A 27,873-nucleotide genomic window follows, 5' to 3' on the forward strand; every position below is an offset into this window, starting at 1 on the left:
CCTGAAGACCAGATATTTGGGGAAATTCTGCTGTTCCCAGTGTTCTGTCATAAAGAGTTCTGTGAGTTAAACATCTTGCAGCCACAGAACTTTAAAAAAAGAGATCAGAGATTAGACTACACTGAAATCTTACTTAGACACAACTACACATTCCTTTTCTGTGTAGTATTTGCTACTCTTCTTTAAAATGAGGGATTCAGTTCCAAGGCAAGAAAAAAGTTTTTAATAAATTTTTATTTTTATATTCAAGATAAAGCATATACACAATATGGAAATAAATAACTAGAAATGCTTTGGAAACTTTTCCATTTCCCCCTCAAACTCAGTTTTTTTTTAAACCTATGAGTCTTTTTTTTACTTCATTTTAAGAAATATGGCAACTACAATACCAAGAGGAAAAAGAACCACAATTTTGTACAGAAACAAACATACAGCCACCTCTGACCATAGGGTTTAGTTGGAGTTTTAACAGTAACACAAAAAGAGCACGAGAGACAAAAAGACGCTTCAACAGGTTTACTCAAACAGCTCTGCTCGAGAAGAAAAAGGCACAGATTTAAGGGCGTGACAGTGATGATTAAGAATATAGTAAACAGGGGCTCAGCCAGAAAGTGACACCTTATGAACTGCCTGGAAAAATGAACAAAATGAACTCTTTCCAATTCTCTGCCTTCATTAAAATGAATTTTTAAATTAAATTGTATAAACATATGATATAAAGTTGGTACTTAGGAAATATCTTTGTGTATTTCCTCTATGTACAAATCTTTGTATACAACTTCAATGTTCCTTATACATTTCCTATATACCAAAATGCGCCGGAGCCTCCCAACTGCATGCCGCAAGCCTCTGTGAAGCTCTCTGGCAGCTGGATGGCCCCAGCAGCTTACTGCCAGAATAGCTGGAAAGAGGAGGGACCAGTTAAATGTAGTCATCTTCAACAGGCTCTCCATTGACGTCACAATAGTGGATAAAAATTGCCACTACTCGCTGAAACACGCCCTTCTTCATCTGACGCATCTCTGAAATTTCCTCTCCTATTGTTTCCATACAGATGTCTGCAGACAGCTGCCCTTTCCTTCGAGGAGCATAGATGGTGCCTTGGAAATTAGAAAGAAAAGGGGAAACAAGATTATCAGAATCATTTGGAAAGCCACTCTGATTTAGCTGGTCCATGAGATATGCCTGTATACTCTCATGCAATGTAACTGATGTATGCATAGCTCATGGAATGGGTCCCCATCAGTTTGGTTATATACTCTGATGCCAAAAAGAGCACACATGATTAAAGGCCCAAGGTGAAAAATGTACCAGAGAGGTAAGTCATACATATATACATGTAGTTTATGAAATCGATTTCCTCCTAAAATATATATTTTTTAACTTCCTACAAATGGATATTCAAGGGTGCTAACACTTAGAAGAATTATATTCCAGAGTTCCTTCAAGTTTCCCCATCAAGTATCCACACCTAAATCATAAGTTCCCACATGCTACCCAACAAGAAGCAGCTCATAAGTAGCAGAATAATTAGTATAACGGGAACAGCTTTGAAACAATATAGTTGACCAAATTCTTCAATAAGGAATAACAAGATTATAAACATTTAGGTAATAAAAAAATCTAGGTAGGACAATCTGTCTGAAGGAATCCTTTCCACCAACCTTCATATATCCCTAGTAAGTCAACTGGTTATCTATTGTATACATTTAGAGCTGTTTTTTTTTTAGCAAGGGGTGAACCAAACAATAACAAAAAGCAAAAACATTTATATGGGAAGTGATAAAAAGCTGCGCCGCTCGTAACTCAGACAAAATACTAAGTATCTAACACCGTAGGATAACCTCAAACTAGAGAATAAAAATCAAGTCAGGACATAATTACTTTCTTCATCATCCTCAAAATCATATCTGGCAAAGCTGTTGGGTTCTGCTGCCCGTAGTGATCTCAACCAAGGGAAGTCAGAAATCATGGAATACGGCGCTCCATCCACAACACCTAAAAGAAGACAGATCAACAGTGCTACTGGGGTGGAAGTAACGATAGGGCCGAACGCTGTTAGTATTTTGAAAGCAGCATCAGATATAAATTCCAATTCTAGCTCTGCTACTATTTAGTCATGTGATTTTGGTCATCCTTTGCTTCCATTAAGCCTCAGTTTCCCTTTCTATATATGTGTACATATATATACACACAAAATAAAGAGGCTGACACAGGTTTCCTCAAGTCACTGCAACTTTCAAACCGTATAGCAAGTTTCAATTTTCTTTCACTTTTTGTGTTTCAATACTGCTGATTATTTTAGGGATGGTAAAGACTCATACAGGGAGAGCACTATTTATCTGGTCCCTGCTACCTGCAGATATTCAATATTCCCATTATTTTGACAAATTGTTAGGCTCCTACTCCAATCTTCCCTAAGACATGTCTCTCTATCTAATTAGTTAACAGTTATTTAGCTTTCCAACCATTTACAAATAAATGCTCACCTTCTAAAGTATAGATTTCTCTACCCCATGGGTACTTGGGATACTTCTTTAAGTCATCTTCACTTCGTGTGGCTTCTGGGAAGAATTCATACTTAATGAGCTCTCTGGAGGCAACAAGAAAAATTAAATAAAAATTATAAAACTGAAAATAATGTTGGGATGTAGGTTAGAAAGGAACTATCAACATGTGTTATGCCTAGATTCTAATGAAGGTCTCAAACAAAATATTAAAATAACAAATGCATAAAAAGTCAAATTTTCTGATGATGTAAAACATCACAGTTTTAAGATCTTTAATATCTCTTTTCCGTGCTGTAAGGCTAAAGGAATGAAACTAAATGTACATGTACGGTCTGTTCTTGTGATTCTTCTCTAAGTTTGAAAATAAAAAGTTACAAATATATATGTATGCATTTTAGTTTTAAGTCCTCATTTCCCTTTTTTTTTTCACATTACATTTCATGTTTCAGTGCCTGAAAAGCCCAGATGAAATCATTTAAAATAAAAAATAATTAGGATTTGTTGTTTCTGGGCATCCTTGCTCTGGGAACTGACTTAGAAGGTCGTCAGGGGCTGCAGATAACTTACTGGTTAATGTTTGCTATTGTGTCCATCCAGCTGCGAATGCGCACCTTGTTCCGGACATTGGGAGGGTTACTGAATTCATGGATAATACAGATGTGATAGGGGTAGGGACCACTAAATAGCTTCTGCTCCAACGTTAGTGTGTCCACCTGTGGAAAACATGAGAGAGAGGATTTTGGACCAAGGAAGAGAATGCCTTAGAAATCTATCTCCTAGGGCTTGAACAATCTTTCCTTGGGACCTCAGTTTTTAAATCTCTGGCTGATTTGAAAATCAAAGAGTCACATTCCACCCTGAACACAGCTTGCCATGCTAGGGATGAGGCTTAGCAAATTCAACTGTTTAGCAAGCTCAGCAGTTTACATCTCACTGTTATATAAATGTGAATTAAACCAGAGAATCCAGATTCAGGTAACTGATCCCAGCAATCCACTTCCGAATATATCCTTTACAGGTTTAAATTTTGACTGCACTATAGAACTGTGAATGTGTAGTACCATATACCCCATTCTAACTGGACTAATGTCCATTCCTAAAGACAGAACACACTTCCTTGCCCCCTTGTAACCTTTGTTCACATTGCTTTCTTCTCATGGAATGCCGTCATCCCTATTTTACTTACGAAATCCCACTTTGTCATCCTAATGACATATATGTCTACCCCCTTCGTGGAAAGGCAAACTTCTCAAGAAGGATGATGTCCTGTGTTATTTTTCAGCCCCAGCAAATTATAAACACTCAACAAGCAATTTGTGTGTTGAAATGATTCTTTTGAGGCCAGGTTCAAACATTGACTGCAAAGGTTCATATTTCCTTTAAACCTTCTTTTGACATCAAGCACAGAGTCTTACACACAATGTTACTCTTTTTTTCCCCTAGTTTTATTGAGAAATAATTGACAACACATCACTGTATACCTTTAAGGTATACAGCATGATGTTGTTGGGTTTTTTTTAACATCTTTATTAGAGTATAACTGCTTTACAATGGTGTGTTAGTTTCTGCTTTGTAACAAAGTAAATCAAGCTATACATATACATATATCCTCATATCTCCTCCCTCTTGCGTCTCCCTCCCACCCACCCTATCCCACCCCTCTAGGTGGTCACAAAGCACTGAGCTGATCTCCCTGTGCTATGTGGCTGCTTCCCACTAGCTATCTGTTTTACATTTGGTAGTGTATGTATGTCCATGCCACTCTCTCACTTCGTCCCAGCTTACCCTTCCCCCTCCCCGTGTCCTCAAGTCCATTCTCTGTGTCTTTATTCCTGACCTGCCCCTAGGTTTTTCAGAACTTTTTTTTTTTGATTCCATATATATGTGTTAGCATACAGTATTTGTTTTTCTCTTTCTGACTTACTTCACTCTGTATGACAGTCTCTAGGTCCATCCACCTCACTACAAATAACTCAATTTTGTTTCTTTCTTTGGCTGAGTAATATTCCATTGTATATACGTGCCATATCTTCAGCATGATGGTTTGATTTACATATATTGTGAAATGTTTACCACAATAGGTTCAGCTAACAGCCATCATCTCATAGATACTATAAAACGTTTACTATTATAATAATGATGATAATAGTAACAGCAACTATCATATGATTGCTTACTACATTCCAGCAACTATTCTAGCACTTAACATGTATTAATTTAACCATCACAGTAACAGCAGGTTTTTATTCTTCTAATTTTAGAGATGAAGAAACTAAGACATAGAAGTTAAGTAATCTGCTACAGGTCAGTGAACCAGAACTGGAACCAGGAAGTCTGAAACCAGAGTCTGTGCTCTTTACCACAGGCAACTTTTAATAAGTATAAAATTTGCTGTATAACAACTCCCCTCATCATATAACTTGCTAAAAGCCCACAAAAATCTATCAGAAAAGCACTGATGAAGAAGATTGGCAAGGTAGTCTAGGCTGGTTAAAAAAACTCTGTAGAATCTAAAGAATCATTACTGTGGGTTCAGCAAATGAATAAAAGCCAATTTCAAAAAGGCTGAACACTAAAAAATATCACTGCAATATGTGATCACCAAAAAGAAGCAGAGCTCATTACCTGCTGCATGGGGCGTAGGTATATGATACGGTTTCTCTCAGGAGGCATCCTTAGTATCTGGTCTAGTACCTGATCCATATTCAGTTTCTTGCACTGTGCATAGTCAAATCGGTTTACAATTGGTGCATTTTCTACTTTTAAATGTTTCAGTACCCTGCACCTGGTAGCTACAAAATGAAAACAATGGTAAGCTCTACAGATAATTTATACAAAATTATAGAGCAACATATAACCTATTTGGAATCCTCTTTGGAGGACTGGCATACCTTTTGTTAGCATAAAATATTGCAGATGTAAACATCTTTAACATAGGTCAAGTACTAGTGCAAAGGACAACTGACAGTCATCAAAATGACTTGAAAATATGATTCTGTCCTGTTCAAAAGAAGGCAGTCACCCTCATGCTAGAAGGGAGATACCTTTTCCTATCTAAGATGTTACTGGCAAGAAATTCAAGTTCCAGAGAATGAGTTGCCTAAATATAGGGATTGTTTAGGAAATACATATTGAAGAGAATGAATGACGGCAACTACTGAATTATACAATTTTATGGGTAATGGTTCCTGGGATAATTCACATACGTTATCTTACATTCACCCATAGGAAATGAGCAGTGTTGATTTTAATTCTTACCTCAGGTATAAAACCAGAACCTTAAAAAAAAAAAAAAAGACCCAGAAATATTTGGATACTTCGGTCTAAAGTTGTACAGTCCAATGTGGTAGCCACTAGCCACCTGTAGCTATTTAAATTTAAATTAACTGAAGTGTAATAAAATTAACAATTTAGTTCCTCACACACTAGTCACAGTTCAAATGTTCAACAGTCACAAACAGCCAGTGGTTACCATATCGAACAGTACAGATAGGGAACATTTCCATCACTGCAAAAAGTTCTGTTGAAAGTGCTGGTCTGAAACATGATTAAATATTCTTCCCATTTAACATACAAAATATTGAGGTTATAGAGAAAAGTAATTGTGATATAACAGACACATTTAACTACAACAGTATACCAACTTCAGAAAATTATCCCCTTCCTTTTTTTTAATCTCACATTTCAATCTGATCCAGTTTTTACCATAGATTTCAACCTGGTCCAACTCAAGAGACAGAATCAGATCAAAGATATTCTATCCATGAGGCCAACATGCCTGACCTTTTAAACATTTCATAAAAGACATGTTCTGTAACATCCTTGATCCAAATGTCATCATCTTACTGAGCAATCTAGCCCTGTAATTTTGATGTTTGAACACTGACCAAGTCTTATGCCTTTCAGACTCATTTTCTCCTGTGACACGGCAGGAGGAAGAGGAAGCAGTGTTGGGGACGGGAGAAGAGGGAAGAGAGGACTAGATGGCGATAAGGGTTCAGTGGTTCCCTGCTGTAAAACCAGACTTGGCTAAGGTCAGTTCTAATCTCATTTAGTCATCTCATCCACCGTTAACAGACAACCCATCCATCAGTGGGTGTCCAGGGACTGAGCTTCTTATCTAAGATCTTCTGTCCCACAATAAGCTGAGCTAAAAAGTTTGGTTTAAGGAGAGAAGATTGGGCCTGAGGCCATGTGATCCACCACTAATGTTAAAGAAGATATAGAGAGAATCAGCAAAGTCAAGTGCAGAGGTAAAAACCAGTCAGATTCTCAGAGAGCTCAGAATAGAGACAGGAATGAGAAGTTAACCAGTAGAGTCCGAAGGTAGAGTCTCAGACCTCAGAGAGTAGAGTGCTGACACACTGAAAGCTCTTATGCTAGTCTGGGCTCTGCTGTTGGCTATGATCTCTGAGCTTTTGAAAGACCCCCATTCCGTTTTAGGGGGACACTTCAACATGAGATAAAGTACCACCTTGTAAGGGTAAACACGGGGTTTGGGGTCCCCATGTCTGGAGTCTTCTAGAATTCAAGAGAGAGGTAGTGCTTAAATTTGTTTTATCTCTCCTTTTTGGGATTTTCCTAGTTTATGACAAAATGTTTGGTAAGGATTTCCTTGTTTTGTTTACTACCAGTATTGGAGAAGTGCAAAAAATAGAAAGCCCCTAAATATTTTTTTGCCATACTAATACTAATGAACATTTACTAGGCTTTTACTAGAGGTCAGACCCTCTACTGTGTTTATGTGTAGGTACATACATCCACATATACACACATGTGTGCATGTATCAACCACTCCATTTAACCTTCACAAATGCTTTATAAGGTAAATAAAATTATGTATACTTCACACACTGAAAAAAATGAATGCAGAATATATATAAACTGCACAAGGCAAGGAACAAGTCAGTTCTTCATAATTTTATATGGATAGGTATCAAAAATATAAATTTGAGTAATAATAATAATAAACAGATCATGTATGAGACATATTATGTATCCAAAAATTTAAAAACTCACACAAAATAATACCCTATCATTTGTTCAGAGGCAAATATGTCTATAAAAAAAGACATGAAAGATAGACTGAAAGGACATAACATTAAATACCTGACTACAGGTGATGGGAGCTGATGCGATTGGCAATGAGGGAGAAATGGGACTGAAAAGAAAAGTGGGGCTTGGACTAAGGATAATGTGCCATGAACTGAGGTTATGATTGATGATATCAATCAAATCCAGTGCAGTTAAGCACTTACAGCTCAGTCACTATTCCCCCCTCCTCCCAAAACATACATAAAACATGTCCAATATCACACAGCTAGAAAATAGCAAAGACAGGATTCGAGGTGAGGTCTACTTGACTCCAAAGCCCATATATGCCGTTAACTTAACCTCTGTCAGATCAGGTTGTAATTATCATTTGGAGGAAACTGGAGGAGAGGCTATATATTAAAAGATGAACCAAGGCTCTGCACGTGGTCCCTTGTAAATATGATGGGATAATTAGTTGAGACCTACAGAATGAGGACAGAATTAGAAAAATCTAATAATGATTCTTTTGAAAAAGTAATATAGTAATGTTACTGTAGTATTTATGAGACTTTAATGCTTTAAACTCAATCATGATGCTCTTGTATGACATGGGCCTAAATACATACCATGGATAAACATCATCTTGGGACAGTCTTTCAGCACTAGATCTGTGATTCCACAGTTGGTCATAGTGACTCCAACAAGATTTTTGGATTTTAATACAAGGACCTACAAGAAGAAAAATTTAAAAGATGTATCTTCCTGTACTTTCTTTCTTTCTTTTTTTTTTAAAGCTTATGTGTTTTCACTGGCACAAGTGAGAAGCAACTACTACCAGTCTCTTTAGGGCAAAGAAACTATGTAAAGATGGGAACTTTAGTTCCTTTACATTATTCAGGAACTTGGCTGGACCAAAAGGTAAGCAAGGATTTTCTCCTTCACCTGCACATGGTCATCCTCAATCACAGGATCACTGGTACTGGTGGACTTATCTGCTGTCCGCTTCCGCTTCATGGCATGACGTGGCTTTGTTTTGGCAACCTCTAAAAAAGGCGAGAGGAAAATCCAAATTTTAGCCTTGCTGTCTTTCCTTCAAAGAGAGCACATTCAACTGCATATGTATGAACTCCACCAAGGAAACTCTCAATTCTACTACTTGGTTCCCAAAGGAATACAGTCAGACTGCCATTTCCAATTGCCTCTTCCAAAACAAGATCACCTTCCGCTGTCTCAAACATATCAACATCAAACATAACACTGCGCTCTTCACACCTGGCCCATTCCAACAGTCTAATCAACATTCTCGTCTCTAGGCACTCAACCCATCCTAAATACTACTGGTAGATTAAACATACCACTTTCCTGCTAAACAACTTTAAAGCATTGACTACTACTGCTTAGTGAATACATTTCAATGCCTGACATTTGGAGCTATGCTTTAGCCCCAAATGTTCTCAATTTTATTCCATACCATATCCTAGTCATCTCCCATTGCCAGTGCCTCTGAAGCCATTAATTGTTTTAGCTTTTTCTGCCCAGAATACCATTCTTGACTTCACTTTTTGAAATACTACCCATCCCTGAAAGGTCCAGCTTAAATGCCACCTATTCTAATAAGTCACTTGTATCCCCAAACATCATACATATATGGTTCTGTAATTCCCTGTATATCTGTTTTATTTCTCCATTTAAACTAAAAGCTCCCTGAAGACAACATCATTGTCATTTCATCTTCGTATCAATGTCAGCCACTAACAATGAGCTAAAATGAACATTTATTGAATGAACTGGCACTCAACATTCACTGAATGAATGAATGTATCATAGATACGTCAATGTAATAACAATAACAGCAAATATTTACTGAGTGCTTACTGTGTATCAGGCACTTTTCTCAGGGTTTTACTTGTATTAACTAATTTAATCCTTTTAACAGCCCTCTGAGATAGATTATTCTCTTTATTTTACAAATAAGTAAACTGAGACATGGGAAGGGAGAACAGTTTGCCAATGTATTTATCAGTATGCTAGAAAACCTGCAATCATTTACCTGCCAAACTCTGCCTAGTATGGCCCTAACTCATTTACTAGTACTGTTCTAAAACGTTATAGTTTAATTATAAAAACAAATATTATGTTGATATTATTTAAATACAAGTTCTAAATTCATCTCAAAAACTTAACAAGCACATACATATTGCAAGACAAGACACTAAAAGTCACTGTCTTCATTTTGAGAGTCACTCTGTAGCAGAGCATATATCGAATGAAAAAAGGTTGACCTTTACGAATTAAATCCCACCATACTGCACACTGCTACTACTACTAGATTACAGCGTTACCACTTGGTTAACTCTCTCACTTCAAGCATGAAAGATTACAAAGAAAGATAGGGAAACGAGGTACAAATACTACAAATTCCCAAAGGCCTGGAGTTAGACAGGGACTCTAGAGATCTAGTTCAAGTGTTTGTTTATTTTTTTCTTTTTTTCAATACACCAGAACCCTTTCCTCCACCATTCGAAATCTTTGTGAAATCTTATTATGCAAAACAATTGAAAGCAGCTAATTTGGTTGAAGCCTAAAAGGGAGCCCAAGAGTTTTATCCATCAAACTTTCTCCAAGGACCCTGAACCCAAGCAAAACACTGGGTTTCTGGAAGAGAAAACTACTGATCTAGGTGACCCACTGGAGGCCACCTTCCACAGTATTCCTGAAGGAGCTTCATGAACAATCTATTTTCACCGACAAGGAATCTTCTAACAGCAGCCACCATTTCATACAACAGCCAAAATTCATACTCCTGTTACAACCAATAATAGGTCCTGGTTCCCTCTCCCGGTACCACAAAATGAAGACAAACAAAAACAGGTCTGTTTCCATCCCTTCATCACAGTGTTCAAATAAGAATCTTCTATTAGCATGCTCCTTCTATGCTCCAGTTTTCGGCCTCTCACCTTCATGGGTTGCTTCCTTCCCCTACTCCTTAACTGATCAGAATATGGGATTCAAAGCTAAATTTCCTGCCCTCCTGAGTACCCAAACTGGCAGTTTGTTTTCTAAGAAAAGTTTATAAGACTAAGTCACACTTTATATGTAGATAATCTTGAAAAACAAATGCTTCCCAATGTAAAAAGAAAACAGAGTTCATTGTGTTTGTTATTTCCTTTTGTCTCCCTCTGTTTATTAGGGACAGTAAATCTTTGTTTAGGGACAATCCTTAATGATTTCATACATCCACCAGCATCAACATACCTCATATGATGGCTCCTACCACTTATTAAGTTCACAATTATTCACTGAGCCCCATACCATGTAAGACATTGTGCTAGAAGCTGGGAATATAATGGTGACCAAGCAGACACTGTCCCTGACCTCATGGAGCTCATAGTCTACTGGAAAAATAGACATTAAAACACGGAATTACAACACACGGTGTAGTTGACATTAGCAAAGATGCTACAGAAACACAGAAAAGCAGACCAATCCAGTCATGGGGTGTCAAGGAAAGAGGTCAGTATTCATGAGAACCATATCATATTCATCTTAAGTGCTATTCTTTGACAATCCAATTAGTTATTTTTGTGATATTTATTTTATAAAGTATTATACAATGAGGGTAAAAGGAACAACTTAGAGGCATTTATTCCCAAAACAGGAAATCACAAGACAAATAACTACTTCTAACACGGTTTTAACACTATGTAAGGCCGTATATCAAAAACCAAATTAAAAACTCAAATATTTTCTTTGAAGGGATTAAAAAAAATCCATAACAATCAAGTTCGTTCCTTTATTAGTTTGGATTTACCTCCTTAAAACTTTTAAAGCACAATGGCCAACATATCAAAAACATGCTAGATTAAAAATAACAGGTTGAAAGCCACCCAAATAACTTGTTCTTCTTTCCAAAAGAGACCTGGATAATTTAAAAATCAGCAGTTTGACATTTCTCCAGAAAAACTGTTATTGAAAGTAAATGGACATTTGTATTGTGTTTAAAAATATTGGCAAGTAATTTACCTACCATATACACATGAGCTACATACATTAGAAGTCTTCTCAAATTGGGGAAAAAAAAATCATTAAGACAACAGATATAATTAACCTTAAAAAGTAAAAAGCACTACATAAATGAATTTTTAAAAAAAATTCTAGAAAATTATTTAACCTAAGAAAAGGTTCTGGTCATGAAACAAGTCAGAAGAAAATGACAAAGGGAACAGCAGAACATAAGGCAAAGAAGATGTTAACCCCCCTCCCCCCAATATGGTTAATGTGAAGGACCCATGTTAAAAACAAAAACAAAACAAAACCCACCAAAACAGTAACAACTATAAAACTTTACCAAGACACATAAGACAAAATAGTCCCTAAATAGGAAGACTCAATGCTGTAAAAATGACACTTATCTTTTCAGTCAGTCAATGTAAAGGAATTGCAAACACAACACAAGAAGATTTGTTTCTGAAACTTGACAAAATTCTTATAAAATAAAACTATAAAAATAAATGATAAATGCATGTCTAGCCAAGAAAATTTTGCGAAAGAGTAATGAAAGAAGACAGAACACTGGAACAGGACAGCATGCCCAGAGATAAACCACACTATGGTCAAAGTACATGATAAAAGAGCATTTCAAAATGACATACAGATGGATGTCAATAAATAGTATTGAGACAACTTGGTGACAATTTGTAATAAAAAATAAAATCAGTTCCCACAGATTAAGATAAAGAACTAAACTAAGATAAACAAATAAATGAATAAAAGAATAAGAAGATGTGAACAATTATCCGAGCCGGGGTAGGGAAGGCTTTCCACAGCATAAAAATAATGGAATCACAAAAGTAAACATGTAGATCTGACTTAACAAATATGAAAAACCACGCAACAAAGGGTGTCATAATGAGGTGTCTCTGTTTAATGGATACAGACTTTAAGTGTGGGAAGATGAAAAAGTTGAGACAGATAGTGGTGGTGGTCCCACAACAATGCGAATGTACCTAATGCCAATGAACTATATACTTCAAAACGGTTAAAATGGTAAATCCTATGTTACGTATAAAGAGATAAACCATTTAAAATTCAAGCTGGGAAAAGTATTTTCATCATGGCAGAACTGATGTTTGCAAAGCATAATAAAATCTGCAAATAAAACTCATATACTTTAATATGAGCTTAGGCTACTATGATAATTAGCACATAATTAATTAATATCTCCTATGTATCTTATGAAAGCTTGTTTTTGTTAGTTTAGCTCCACATGATTCAATCAGCTCTGTTTATTGCAATAGCAGATAAAAGGAACTCTATGTACTGGGTGCTGATTTTAAGATTTTTAAATTGAGTAAGGTTTAGAGAAAATAAAATATTATTATTCATTGACAGGTATTCATGACTTAGTAAAGGCAGGAGAGATTATTTAAAACTAAGATCAGAAATATAAACAGGATTATAATTAAGGAATGTGTTACCCCCGCCGAACCCCATGCCTCGGCATACACCTAAATGTTATTAATGAAATTATATACATATACGTGTCTTGAGAATATCTTCACCAAAATGATTCTCAGCTAAACTACCTGCTTTACTTACCTGCTTTTCTCCTGGCAAGCCTAACTGGCAGCAAAACTAGCCTTTGGGAAAAATTACTCAACGCTACAGAGGCAGGTGGAGGGGGGGCACCCGCACGCCGGGCTCCCCCAGGCCCAGCGACTTCCAGTCCTTACCTTTCAGCTAAGGTTTTAAAACTGCACTAGGAGTTAAGCCTCTGCAGTGTGGGACGGGAGCAGAGTTTACATACTGGGAGTGAGACGTGGGACTGGCACTGTATATAAGGTCAGTACACACACACAGTCGCACTCTTCTCAGAAGCTTAACTCTCTGTGCCTCTCCTGGCTGGTATTTTACAAGCTGTTTTACGTGCCACCCCCGCTCCCCACCCCCACCCCGTCACTGAAAGTGAGCTCAAAATCTGTATGAGCGCAGAACCCCAATGTAGAAATCAATTTGCCCAACTGGCTTAATGTAAGAAAACTTATGGAAGGAGCAAATGCCCTTCTCAAGTCCTAACCTGCAGTAGCTAATCCTGGCAGCGTTGTCATACCTGACTCAGATACCAGCGGTACATGGGAGAGTCTGCTCCTGGCCCTTGTTAGGGGCCTCCGAGGGTAGTCTTCATTAGACTGCACGTCACAGCTCTCAGGCTGGGAGCTCCCCCTCCTGTCCTCACCTGTAGCCCCAGAGCCACTCCCATTAGTCCTCTCATCATGTGCTGGGCCTGAAGACCCCCCTGGTGGCAGAGTCCTAAAGGAAAAGGCGGATCTCGTACCATCCGGGCCATTCACAACACAGGCTCGGCTGGTTGAAGGACGTTCCTCATCAGAACACCTGCTAGTTCTCCTTTGGGATTCCTGGGGCCTGTGACAGCAGCATCTGGGGCAGACAGAACTCTCTGCATCTCCCTCCTCCATGGCCTCAGAGTCCTCTGACCCACCGGGGGAGCAGACACACTGCCTGGACACATCCACTTCTGTAGGGCTAGGCTCGGAAGAGCCGCTGCTGTTCACCGTCCTTACAAAGTCGGGGCTTTGAGAAGCAGTGCTGTGCGAGCTGGAGTTCCCCACTGTGCTGGCGGTGGTGCTGCTGCAGCTGGGATAAACATCCTTGTTTTTTTTCTTTTCAGGAATATCCCTAGCTGCTTTCATATCGGCTTTGATCTGCTCACTGGTGACCTGACAGCCTTTCTCACAGCTGCTTTCCTCGAGGGGAAACTGCTTCGACTGGCCCATCTGATGGGAGTTGTACCTCTTTCGAAGTGGAGTCTTGCCTTTTCCACTTACTGCTTACAGAAAAAGAAGAATGGCCCGAGGAAAAGAAAAGATTTCAGTACAAATTCTGGACAAAAGGCAAGAGTAAATCTGGAACAGGAAACAATGTAAACTAATTTTCCTAAAGTATAAATGGTGACCACATCACTCAGCTGCTCACAAGTTCTCTATGGCTCCCTAGTGCCTACCTGGTTAATACTCCTTAGCTCAGCCTTCAAGGCTTACTGTGACCTAACTGAAAACTAACTTTCCATTCTTGTCTTCCCTATAAACATTCTACACCCCAGTCCAAACTTTTCTTTGAATATATCTCTGCCTTATTACCTTGGAGCCTTTACTCTCATGAATCCTTCTGCTTTGGACCTCTGTCCAATCTCTTTTGCACCCCACCCCAAAGCAAGTGCAGTATATGCCCTGTAATATTGTTATCTATGTTTCTGACCTGACTCTTCAGCCAGACTACAGAGAGAGAGAGAGACAGAGAGACAGTGAGAGAGAGGGACACAGAGAGAGAGAGAGAGAGAGAGAGATATCAAGACTTATTCATCTCACCCCTCACAGCACCTAACACAGTACCTGGGGCACAGTAAGCCTCAATGAATATACAAAGGAATACTTAAATAATGTTTTGTCTGGCTGACAGAAGATCTGGTTTCTAAATTCAGAAACTAAACTTTCTAGGAAACATCAGGTTAGTCAGCTGGTCACATTACTTTTCCTAAATTTCAGTGTCCATTAAAGCTCTTTCAATCACAGTGTAAAGATATCTGAATTTCTTAAAAGGAATAAAATGAGAATTGAGTAATCAGTCAGTGGTTAGTAAGTTATTCCAAGTCTAAAGAACTGAGCTTACCATACACTGAAGTGTGTATATATTTCAGGTTCAGTGTTACATGTATACAAATGTATACTAAACATTCAGATACATTAATGAGTAGGGTACCCAAGGAAAAATAAGTAGACAATTTTAAAAAACCTCATCCTTTGCAGAAAGTGGTAAGCATACGGTTCTGGGAAACAGAAGGGAAGACAAGGAAAGAAGTATAAATCTAAAAGTTAAGAGAATTACAGTTTCTTGGTGAGGCAAATGGCAGAAGGTTGTTGACTGGATTTAAAGGGAGACAAGGGATTGTAAGAACATACTTTAGGACTTCCTCAAGCACCAAACTAGCCACCAACATTTGCTAAACACAACTGGACAGATTACCAACTGGGGAATGGTTGTTTTTCACTGCTCTGGATGACTCAGTTGTCATCTTTTATGTAACGCACAGGCCCCTTGCTAATCCCTGATACTCTGATGCCACAACTTCCTAAAGCCTCCACTGTGGGACTGACAATCCTCACATCTTCTCTTCCCTGAGCCCCAATTCCACAATATTCTTATTGTGCTGCACCTGCCCTTGATAGCACCACCCAGATTTTCCTCTCTTGCTTGGGCTGCTGCCTTTCTTGCCTCCTGTCACATTTTGTAAGGATATGTTAACTGCACCACAAGCTGTGGCAGGGACACCATTATATAAAGGCCAGTGTGTCTGTTCTCATGGTGACTCTCACTAACAGGTCAGAGTAAGACACAGTCTCTCACCTGATAATTCCCTGGACTGTACAGACTCTCCGGTTTTTTCTTCACGCTCAGAGAAACGCCGGGCACCATTCTTAGGAATCCAGACTTCTTGGAGTTCTAGACTGTCTTCCTCATCGTCACTCTCTGAGTCATGGACAGTAATTGGGGTTGGTTTTACTACACGCTGAAGACCGCTGGGTCCTAAAAGAAAGAGCACAGGCATAACAGTCACTTTTTGCCCAACAAAGGGTCTCACTCAAAGTACTGTTTCCAGGGATCTGGGCTCAGAGATGCTTTGGCTCTATGCAGCCTCCCTGATCACTCATTTTAATGAGCATATACTTGGATAAGACACTGAAAACACGTTAATTCTAAAGTAAACATTAAGTATGATTAATATACCACCCAACATTATATATCTCTAAAGGAAAATTAAAGTAGAAGAGCATATGGCATCTCCCTTCAGGATCTTCACTGTTTGAAACAGTCACATAATCATCCTAAAAATAATCAAAATAAGAGTCATAATAAAAAATTTAAAAAAATAGAGTCATAATAATCATTTAAAAAATAGGCTAGATATTTTCCTAATTTTGCAAATGTATGAATGAAAGCAAAGCAAATGAAGATGAGCCTCTGACACCTATGGGACTGGTGAGAACTCTGCATTCTTTAATTAAGTATAGGTCTAATGCATTGGATGTCACAGACATGTTCTTGAAAGGCTAGATGCATGTTACAGTTTGCTTATTTGATTATATTTATGTCAAAAATGTTTTATCTTCTTGGCATTACACATTGTAAACCTTCAGCTCTTACAACCCACTTTTGACTGATATCTGCTCCATCAATAAAATGTAAGCTCCAAGGAACCTTCCCTGTCTTTTCCCTGTCACACTGTACAATGCCTAGCACAGAGCAGGCACTCAATAAATATTTGTTGAATAAGTGACTGCATCTGTAAGACACTTAAAACAAGAGTAGTTAAAGAATATGTTCAATTCAAAGACAAGGCAGCATCTGAACAGACCAGGAGTGAGAAAACTTGAGTTCTCATCTCAATTCTGTCCTTTGATCAGTAGCTGAGTGGTCTTGAGTAAATCATTCCAACTTTTGAAAGAATATTAGTTTCCCCATCTGTAAAGATGAAAGGTTATATTAGGTAATCTTTATGTACTCTATGACTCTTAGCCTGCCGTAAGTGACCCAGTGGCAAACTAGACTAGATCTTGGTCTGTTTATTAAATCAACCTCTCCACTGCTCCTTCTCCCCACCAAAATGAAGGGAGAGGACAAGCAGGATATTTAATCAGGGTGTTTATTTTCCTAGCTATAATTTGAGTGCTTGCTTTCTCCACACACACGCACACACACGCACAAATATGCACGTGTGTACAACAATATAGAAAGAGGAGTTGCTGCCACAGTTACAAAAAAATCAAAACCAAACTTTAATAAGACATGTATACACATGCGCAGCAAGAACATCAAAATGTAATACAGGCCTCGTCAAAAATAAGCAGCATGTAACACATCATTAGCTGAAATGCTGAAAAAAATAATCGTTCTCAGTGTTTTACTTTCTTCATTAGAGTTGGGCCTAGTTTTCAGAACCATGAACGTGGGAAGTCACACACTTTACCTGCTTGTTCCTCGTCGACGTCCACAGGAATAACTGCCTGACTGTGAGCTGGAGCCTCATGCTCACTCTCAGCCGTCACCTCTCCATCTTCTGGAACCATGTCTTCCATCTCGTTCAGTGCTTAAACAAAAATAATCACAGTCAAAATAAAACCAGGAGATGTCTAAAACAACCACAATGGCAGGCAAAACTGTGGCACCCTTGAGAAATGAACAGCCTCATGATCATTAGGCCCATTCAGAAAGAATATCATGTAATTGTGCTTCATTATGTCAACATCAATAAGGAGTGTCCAATTCTATAGGAGGGGAGATCACACATGGGAAAGGATCACTTGGTAGAGAAAGTCCATCATTTTAAGGTGAAAGCAGGGAGAAAGGCACCGCTGAAAGAAGAAAGCACCTGTTCATTCCTGAAGATGTTACCAGGGATGGCTTATGAGGCAACTGTTTGTCTCCCTCTAAGCTATTTGCCTGATGGCAGTGAGAGCCAGCTACTGGAAGACCTTACAATCATCTTGTAAGCAATTAGTCTTATAGTATCTGCCAGTTGAATCAGGATGCATTCATTGAGCAGGCAAGCTCAAATTGTGTATTTCTTTTCCTGCTCTCTAGAGATTGCATCATTTTTGGCTAATGTGTGGCAAGGATTATTAAACACTGTAAGTATGTATTTAATATTTTAATATCACTCAAATGTTTTATTTGCATCTAAGTCTTCACTAGAGTTATTAGTGCCTATCAGTGAATGGGAACGTTTATATTTTCCCCAGATGATAAGCACAGTGAACAATATCAGACTGATAAGCTTCAATCACTTTACTACATCTTCTTAAGATACAACGGTCACTTTTCTACGAGGATCCTAAATAAAATAATTCCTGGCTTTGCCAGCTTTGTACAAGATTAAATCCAAATCCCTCAAGTCAGTATTCAACCCAGTACCCTCTTACTACCTACACCTAGGCTTGGGTTCCTGGTCCCAGTTTCAGTCAGGACAATACCAATACTGTCCTTTACATTTATAGCTCGGCCAGGACCCAGAGGGTGGCAGACTGTGTTTACCCTGTGCACCACTCAACGCCTTCAGGTGCTCAACACTACTGCTGTGAAATCAACCAACCATCTGAATGAAATGAATAAACCAACACAGAAGAAAACAAGATCCTGTTCCAGAAAGAACTAAAGAATCTACAGAATTTGTAAGTAGACAGGACAAATTCATACAGTCAACAAAGAAACAAGATAAAAATATGAGTAAGCCAGAAAGATACCACTCAGATAAATGCCACTGGAATATACAGCAGAGAAGTCTGAGATTTCAGGGGGACAGTGGGGTTTGCTTTGGTCTTAAATATACACAACAGTACATTCCCCCTCATGTTTAGCCTCCCATCCCAAATTTTTGCCCAGCCCTAGCCCTCAATAACTACACTTTATTTAGGGCCAAAAAGAGAACTCACCTTGTTCGGAAACATTACATGATAAAAGCCAATCAATTTGCTTCTTTCATTCAACAGTGATTATGAACAGCGGCTAGTAATTAATGTGTACATACTCTATGTCTGGCTCTATGCTAAATGCTCTTATATACATTACCATATTTATTTCTTATAGCAATCTTACGAGGGTATTACTACTAGCCTCATTTTTGCAGGTGAGGAAACTGAGGCTTAGAAAGGTTAGTAATTTGCTAGGATTTGGAATGAGGTCTGTTTCCAGAGCCTGCTACAATACAGGGATGATGAATAGATGGGAAATTTATAGTCCCTGCTCTCAGAGAATGCACACCTTCGAGCAGAAATGTTAGACACACAGAATAAGGCCAGAATATACTCATTAAGTGCTAGAACAGTCCAAGTAAGGGGGACATGGACAAAAAAGCAGCAGTTAATTCTCCTGTTCGACAGGGAAGGTTTCACTGAGTTGGGGTGACATTTCATATATACTAGGAAGCACGTTACATTTTCCAGAAGAGTAAGTAGCCCAGTGATAAAAAGAACAAGAGTTTGTGTTGAGATGAGGGTATGAAAGAGAAAAGAAAGCTAAAAAGGTAGTCTGGGTCCCAGATTGTGAAAAGCTTAGAATTGCTTCTTATAGGCAGAGGGAACCACTGGAACAGTACTTTCTTATACCTACGTGATAAGGTTTTCCAAGGCTGTTGAGCAACTGCATTTTAGGTTGCCACAACAACCTGTGGAAATATTTAATATAATATCTCAAGGTTATTTTAAACTAACTTCTTTAATTGTATCCATTCATTTGAATATTTATTTAGCACCTACTACAATGTGTTACTGTTCCTAGGTGCTAAGAAACAGTGGTAATATTCAATATCTCTATTTTCATGGAGCTTATTCCAGTTGAGGAAGGAAAAAAAATTTTTAATCAACAATAATGAAAATATCAGAAAATAATATCTTATGTAACAAAATTAAAAGAGGATGATATAACAGAATGAATTGGTGACAAAGTGGTAAGGTGATCAAAAGGTACAAATTTATAGTTACAAAATAAATATAAGTCATGGGAATATAATGTACAGCATGGTGACTATAGTTATTAATATGTATTGCATATTTGAAAGTTGCTAAGAGCAGATCTTAAAATTTCTAATCACAAGAAAAAAACGTTGTAACTATGTATGGTGATGGATGTTTACGAGACATCCCTACTGTGATCCTTTTGCAATATATACAAACACTGTCAATTATACCTCAATTGAAAAAAGAAAAAGATTAAGGTGGTAAGGAAAGACAGCTCTGAGGTTAACATTTAAGCTAAGACCTGAATATCAAGAAGAAGCCAGCCATGCAAAGATGGAGGGAGGGACATTCTAGGAAGAGGCAGCAGTTGGCGACAGCTTGGCACATTCATGCATGGTGTGTGAGGTGGGAAGTAGCACAAGGTGAGGACAAGCCAGATCATGTAGCACTTTATGGCCCAAATCAAGAAACTGGATTTTTTTCTAAGGCAATGCATAGCTACTGGAAAGTTTAAAGAAAGGGAGTAACACTGTCTGGTACATGTTTTTTAAAAACTGCCCTGGCTGCTCTAAGAACTAATTTTACTTTGAAAGCTGTTAAAACATTTAGGTAAAAAAGGTCTGGTGCAGGGCTTCCCTGGTGGCGCAGTGGTTGAGAGTCGGCCTGCCGATGCAGGGGACACGGGTTCGTGCCCCGGTCCGGGAGGATCCCACATGCCGCGGAGCGGCTGGGCCCGTGAGCCATGGCCACTCGGCCTGCACGTCCAGAGCCTGTGCTCTGCAACGGGAGAGGCCACAGCAGTGAGAGGCCCGTGTACCGCAAAAAAAAAAAAAAAAAAAAGGTCTGGTACAATGAGGAAGGAGAACGTAGATGGATTGGGAAGATGTTTTAGAGACAGTCAACAAGACTCGCTAAAGGACTCGATGTTGGGGAGTGCAGGTAGGTGCAAAGAAAGGATGATGTCTCAATAGATGTCTCTGGTAATTAAATGAGATGATGCTACCCTTGGGCTAGGGAAAATGCAAGTGATTCTTGGTTTTGATTTTTTTTTCTTTGTTTCAAAATATTTTATCATTGGGCAGTACATCTTTTTCAGAACAATTTTAAATTACAGAAACGATGTAAGCTATCTTTTAATCAAGTATCAATGTTTACTAAATATTCTGTTCAGGAGAAATGTTATTTCAGTTGTAAAAAAATCCTGTTACCAAATATAATCATAAACCTTAATGGATCTGAGCTATTTTAACAAATATATTAACTGGTCTCTTTTATATAAAACCTGATTCTAAATTTATAGCCTTCATTAACCATTATAAAATTAAAAAGTCACTGACATTTAACAAAATAATTTGCATGCAACAATTTCTGGTATCAGGAATAACTATTTAGCGGTTGACAAGTATTTGCCCCCAAATAGAAAACAAAATGAATCTACCGGGATTATTTTTCACATTGTAGCTGGTTCTCAGACTTCAAAAACAAGGATTTTCCAAAAGTCAGTGGTTTTCAACATAGGATTCCCAAACAGCAGCATCAGCATCACGTTGGAACCTGTTACAAATGCAAATTACCTGGTCCCACACATACCTACTCAGAGCCTCGGAAGTGAAAGCCAGCAACCTGTTCTAACAAGTCCTCCAGGTGATTCTGATGCACTCAAATTTGAGAACCATTGCCCAAAATTAAGTGCTGCAGAGCAATTTCACTTAGTGGTTACTTTGTGGAGGTAGTGGTGAGGAAATGGAGTGGCACCCCACTATTAAAAAAAAGTATGTGGGATTTGTTTTAAATCCAGATAGAAAATTAGTTAAATGATGTATAGGCAAAACTATGCTTTGTTGTTATAATTACTTCAAAAGTAATTATATTAAAATAATGTGGCAAAATGCTTTAGCAATTACAGAATCATGATTTTGACACATGGTAATGTTATGTTAGGCAATGTGAATTGTTAGAATATATGAACATCTCTTCCTGTTCTACAGTGCTGCAAAATGAAGGTAATGAACTTGTATTTTCAGTTAATATAACTAGCTCACAATAAAGCATTCTAAATCTTAACACTTTTGGAAGTGCAAATCTAAGAAAGATAATATCCTTAACCAAATTACAGAATTTTGGTAAATTAATACAGTACTCTGTAAAACAACAAAAGCATATTTTTGTTGGAGTCATCTATTACCTTAATGATAATGTTCACTATAAAACACCATATTTTATTTCAGTGGTTTATAAGGCAAAGACACAACTTATACAAATTAAATTGCTTTTAAAATTATACAGTGCCCTTCTTTGATAGGCAATTACTTCATGCAAGCTGATTAAGTTAAATACAACAGAGTAAAAGAGTGAGTGAATCCGCTTCATTCCAGCGTTGGTCCAAAAGCTCATGCATGGAAAGTTTTAAAATTCTACATTAAGGAAACTCAACATGTGAATACCCATTTCTAAACTAAACTAAAGTAATATTTAAAATATTGTTATGCTTGTACTTAAAGAGTGGAAGCATCAATGTTAGTCATTTCAACTAACGTTATTTCCCAATGATCCCTTTCATTTTTAATCCCTGTACCACTCTTTATGTTTTTTCTGTTAGTTGTTTCTCTTTCTTTTATTTGAATTCTTTCCACCACTCCTGGTTTTGATCAACAGTCACATGGCCTTTCTCCAGGTCCCATTTTTTTTTTTTTTTTTGGGCCATGCCATGTGGCTTGTGGGTCCCGTGGTCAACCCAGGCCACAGCAATGAATGCACCAAGTCCTAACCACTGGACTGCCAGGAAATTCCCCTGGTCATTATTTTTTATTTAAAAGGATCAACCTGACATGTATGTAATAATAAATGCACATAAACATATTGCCAAGTTGGAAAGACCCATGGAACCTAACGTTTTATGCCAATCTTCATTTCTCTAAAATTCTGCCACCATCTTTGGTATTCTTAGGCTTCCTCTTGTTGAAGCTGTTGAATTCCTCAATCTTGGCATTTATGTCACTAATTCCTTTGCTTCTCAGCATTTGAAAATATCATATTTGACAAATACTGTACCTCAAGTATTTGGTTTGGAGTCATGTCTCTCATCTACTGAACCTTAGTTTCAAATGTTAGTAGATTTAAGTTTCCATTGTTCTCTCTTAAATCAAATACCGTGTTCTCGTATAAGTTTTAGCTCCTGCTGCATCAATATATGACTTCACAGTGGAAGGCATCCTCCATTCTATACTGAGAAGCCAATGGCCATGTAACTTTCTAGTGGAGTCTATAATCCGTCCAGTACATCAACTTCAACCACAACTGGGTTTGTAGGATTTGAGGAGTTCTGCACTGCAGCTGCTGTAACAGTTTTCTATGAACGGTTGGGTATTCTCTGAAGTCCAGATCCTTATGATGGCACTCAAGAACAAGGCAAAGAAACAATACCTGACCTCACTCCCCCCTCCTTCACCCCTAGCACCTGCTGGCTCTGCACTTTTGTTTTTGTATTTTAGGAGGAGAGATTTAGCCATAAGTTTGAAATGCCTAAGAGTACTCATGTGGAAATTAAAAGTATGAAATTGGATATAACTGCAATTACTTTAAAAAATAGAAATATCAAAGCCGAAAATACAGGTTTAGAATTCATTAGCATATAGTTGGTACTGAAGCCATGAGACTGAATGAGGTCATCTAGAGAAAATGTGTAGAGAAAAAGGGAGAACAAGGACAAGAGCGGAATAGAGGAGGTGGTGCAAGCAAAGGAAACTGAGGAGGCATGTCCAATGAGATAGGAGGAAAACCAGGAAAATGGTTTCAGAAAGGCCAAGAGGAGCAAATATCTCAGGAAGACAGAAGTGGACAACAGTGACAAATGCAGCTGAGATGAGATGTCAAACAAGATGCAACTGGAGAAATGACCACTAGCCTTTATAAGAGAGTCACTGGTGGCTTTGGCAAGAGCCAAAATGGACAGTTCTATAGAGAACCTGTGAGGTAAGGAAGTGAAGACAATGCCTACAGATGATTCTTAGGTCAGGACATGCATACTCAGAGTGATCCTAAAGGAAATTACGCTCTATACACAGAATACTTTCATTATGAAAGGAGTTAATAACACCAGGGCACCCCATTTCTCATTAATGACTCTGCCTAAAAGAATGAGTGAAAGGGCAACAACCAAATAGTGGCTAGAAGAGATTCCTTTTTCAGTTCTTAAGGGTCAACTGGGAACCTGGAAAATTTGTTAAGGAAACAATTTCACTCCATTCTCACTCATCAACACAGGGGCAGATGAAGCCTAATAACACATGGGCTGGCACACAGCAGGAGTTCAGTCAGTATCAAAGAACTGGAATGGATAGTTACATAAGTGAAATCCCATAGGTCCTTATTAGCTCATGTACTTAATTTTCTGGGTGGTTTTGAAGACTTAATGATGAAAGGTATATGAAAGGTTTCCAACACAGTGTCTAGCACATGACTACTATTCATTTTTCCAGTTCTTGGAACACCCAAAAATGATCTCCACGTTCAAGTCCAATGTAGCTATCTATTGGTCAGCAAGATATTGAAAGATGCTCCTTCACCCATATCCTGACAGTTAAATCTCCATTAAGCCAGGCCTCTAAGGCTCACTGTACCTTAATTCTCATGGCATCTAAGTCCTTCCCTTTCTGTAAATACCCCAATAGATTCCATGGACAAGAGGCATCACAAAGATAACTTTAAAATAAGCAAGCAGACAGGCAAACTCCATCCACCCCCTCATTTGTTTTTTGTTTGTTTGTTTGTTTTGCGGTACGCGGGCCTCTCACTGTTGTGGCTTCTCCCGTTGCGGAGCACAGGCTCCGGACGCGCAGGCTCAGAGGCCATGGCTCACGGGCACAGCCGCTCCGCGGCATGTGGGATCCTCCTGGACCGGGGCATGAACCCGTGTCCCCTGCATCGGCAGGCGGACTCTCAACCACTGCGCCACCAGGGAAGCCCCCCTCATTTGTTTTGTTAGCGAGGTCCCCCAACGTGTAAAGTGACAAACTGAAATAGGCGGTGAAGGAAAGAGAAGAGAGTAAGAGAAATATGACCCAAAGTAAAAATCATTTCTATCTGGAGCTCACAAAAGATCTGGGTTACCGTCGGCTGCAAACTGCTGCTCTCCTGGCTGCAGGTCTTGCCGGAAGTCATTCTCCTCGTCTGAGTCATCTGGGTGATGGTGATTGTTGTCGTGGATGTTGGCATTATTCTGCGCATTATTATCATTGTCATTGTTGGAGTTCTGATTGCTAACAAGGGCCGAGGAAACCCCAATTCCTGTGCCTGCACTCAGACCAACCCGAGCACAGCCCTAAAGCAAGAAGAAACCACATGCTTATTAATTTGGGTTAGTGTAGAACCCTGCATTTTTAATATTCCTCCATTTCATCTTTACACAGAATATTTATATGGCACTTTATGAAATACTTTCACATATTCATAAAGGACCTCATTTAAGGCCCAGAACGCTTCAAGCAAGAAAAAGCGTTATCACTCTTGATTTACAGATGATGACATGCACAATGGGAAGGGATCTGCCCAACAGTGCACGACCAGTAAGTGGTACACCTGGGACTTGAAACCCAATAATCTGTCCTCAAACCCTGAGCTTTCCCCACTATATCACACTGCTTCAACAGTGGGAATATAACCGTTAAGAACTGACAAGAGAGAACATAATTTGTTGAAACATTAAGTTTTTATTACGATGCGAGTATAAAGCTTTATGTGTTAAGCAGTTTTAAAATAACATTTTGTACAACTGGGCAACCTCAGATTTCCCCAGATATGCAACTGAACAGAAAAGGTAGCAGCAAAGTAAAACATTCCCAAAACAAAATTCCTAATTCTTACTTATATTTTGGGTTGCTAATTAGAGATTTAATCTTCCAATTAATTACTCTTGAGTAATAACTTTTGCTTTAGCTTAAATTTCCACCTTTGCTCTTACCTTAACTTTATAAACCTGATGGAGACAGCTTTGCACTTACTTTTTCCTTTCCTTTCTCTGGAAATCCCTTAATAGTCATTTACCAGAACAAGTGGCTATACATTATTATAACCTTTATGCCTTCCTTCACTGAGGCTGGCAGTAAAAAGTCAAATTATAACATTGTAAAGGCATATTATTAGGAAAAAAAATTACTTAGGTTGTTTTATTTTCTTCCTTCAGTATCAAAATAAACAAAAATGCTCTCAAATGTGACTTACTTTGGGTGGTTCACGAAACATCTGGTCCAGTGAAATAAACTCCAGGCTGGGCAACAATTCAATAAACTGGCCAAAGGAGTCCAGCTTCAAAGCATGGCAACGCACTAAGTTGATATCAACCAATCGAGTCCATCTTGAGTGGTCTATTGAAGAAACGATATGGCCAGAGAGAATGTAACTAACACTTTCTCCATTACTCATGAATTTTGCTATAGGTCACAAAGACTTTCAAATCCTTTTTCCCTGAGTAAATTTTCTTTTATTTCATGATCTCTAACACTTGATGACTCTAAACTATGATGTTTCCTTACCTAATTTCATTGTGAGAAATAGATGGCTTGGAAATCATTAACTTGAAACTAAGTCAGCCTATACTTAAATGTGATTCACTTAAAAACCTACATGCCTATTTAACGATAGGATACTAGTTAAAAGAAATGTTGGCATATTCCTTTCATAAAACAGTATGCAGCTATTAAAAGAATGAAGAAGAACTGAATATGCTTACTAATATGGAAAGCTCTCCAAAATATTCTTAGTGCAAAACACAAGCTACAGGACAATGTATACACAGTAAGGTCCTTTCGTATATGTAAATCATTTTTAAATGCTATATATGTATAGGCTGCAATATGCACAAAATAACCTGTTCAGAAGAATATACAAGAAACCGTTGATGGTGGTTACCTTTGAGAAGAGGAGACTTTTCATTTTGTACCTTTCTGTATTGTTTGATACTGTTTATCAAGTGCATGTATTACTTTTAGTTTTTAAGTGTTAACAGGAGTTCTGAGTGATGGGATTATAGGCCATTTTTTATTTTCTTCTTTATACTCTTCTGTATTTAAGAAAACAAACAAACCAAAAACCCAATAAATGTTATTTTTTAAAAGCGATCTACGCCGCATACAGCCTAAAGTTTATTTCCCAATAACTTCTTGGTGCTGCTGGGCAAGGGGTAGAACTTCTCTTCTCATGGGTGAGACATGGCCATTCTAACAAATGATCTCAGCAGAGGCCTGGGAGCCCTACAACAGGTCTGGAGATGGGTTTTGTAAGGAGCTACAGTATCCCTGTGCGGTGGCTCAGACGGCAGAAGAGACTGGTCTGCAGGTGTCAGTAAGGGGGCTTGGTTTGCTAAGAGGATGTCAAAACGAAAATTCTCTAGCTCTGAATTTATTTAAAGGCTTGTGAATTTAGGTTTTTAAGAAGGGCTTTAAAAGAAATAAATAGCATTACTCTCTCAGGGAGGGAAATAAACTCCCCTCATAAGGAAAAATACCAAGTGCAAAAGTCACACTTCTATACACAAGAGATACTGTATGGAGGGGAGATTTGAAATAGCCTAGGATTTTAAGGCAATAGAAAATTTCACAAGTTAATGTTTAATATGTCACCTAACTCAAGTTTTTAAAATACATACCCACTTCGTTGGTTCAGATGATATGCCATTTGAAGTTAATACAGAGAAAACAACCATAACATCCCAGGCAACAATTCCTAACCTAAACTTTACATGCCTGGCCCAAAGAAAAACAAATAAGTAAGGATCAGTACAACTGAATTATAACTTGGACAGTGCT

General features: G+C 38.3%; 1 protein-coding gene across 9 annotated transcripts in view; it reads right to left on the reverse strand.

The window, feature by feature from the left end:
* Window positions 1-215: 215 nt before the first annotated feature.
* Window positions 216-27,873, reverse strand: part of FBXO38 (F-box protein 38) — a 52,425-nt gene continuing 24,767 nt past the window's right edge. For 2 of the 9 annotated variants that reach the window (XM_027081667.1, XM_027081668.1), the window contains exons 11-22: window positions 26,291-26,433; window positions 25,181-25,391; window positions 17,587-17,706; window positions 15,966-16,145; window positions 13,621-14,391; window positions 8,487-8,587; window positions 8,171-8,273; window positions 5,136-5,302; window positions 3,078-3,223; window positions 2,490-2,593; window positions 1,885-1,998; window positions 216-1,100 (exon numbers count right to left, since the gene is read on the reverse strand). In XM_027081667.1, the coding sequence (XP_026937468.1) occupies window positions 922-1,100; window positions 1,885-1,998; window positions 2,490-2,593; window positions 3,078-3,223; window positions 5,136-5,302; window positions 8,171-8,273; window positions 8,487-8,587; window positions 13,621-14,391; window positions 15,966-16,145; window positions 17,587-17,706; window positions 25,181-25,391; window positions 26,291-26,433 (2,339 nt within the window). In that variant the 3' untranslated portion in view covers window positions 216-921. The remainder of the gene's footprint in view (window positions 1,101-1,884; window positions 1,999-2,489; window positions 2,594-3,077; window positions 3,224-5,135; window positions 5,303-8,170; window positions 8,274-8,486; window positions 8,588-13,620; window positions 14,392-15,965; window positions 16,146-17,586; window positions 17,707-25,180; window positions 25,392-26,290; window positions 26,434-27,873) is intronic. The other 7 variants (XM_027081675.1, XM_027081672.1, XM_027081669.1 and 4 more) reach the window with 7 other exon arrangements.

This window comes from Aethalodelphis obliquidens, unplaced genomic scaffold (assembly GCF_003676395.1).
Source record: "Aethalodelphis obliquidens isolate GAN/ISIS:26980383/991018 unplaced genomic scaffold, ASM367639v1 scaffold45, whole genome shotgun sequence".
Taxonomy (NCBI): Eukaryota; Metazoa; Chordata; class Mammalia; order Artiodactyla; family Delphinidae; genus Aethalodelphis; species Aethalodelphis obliquidens.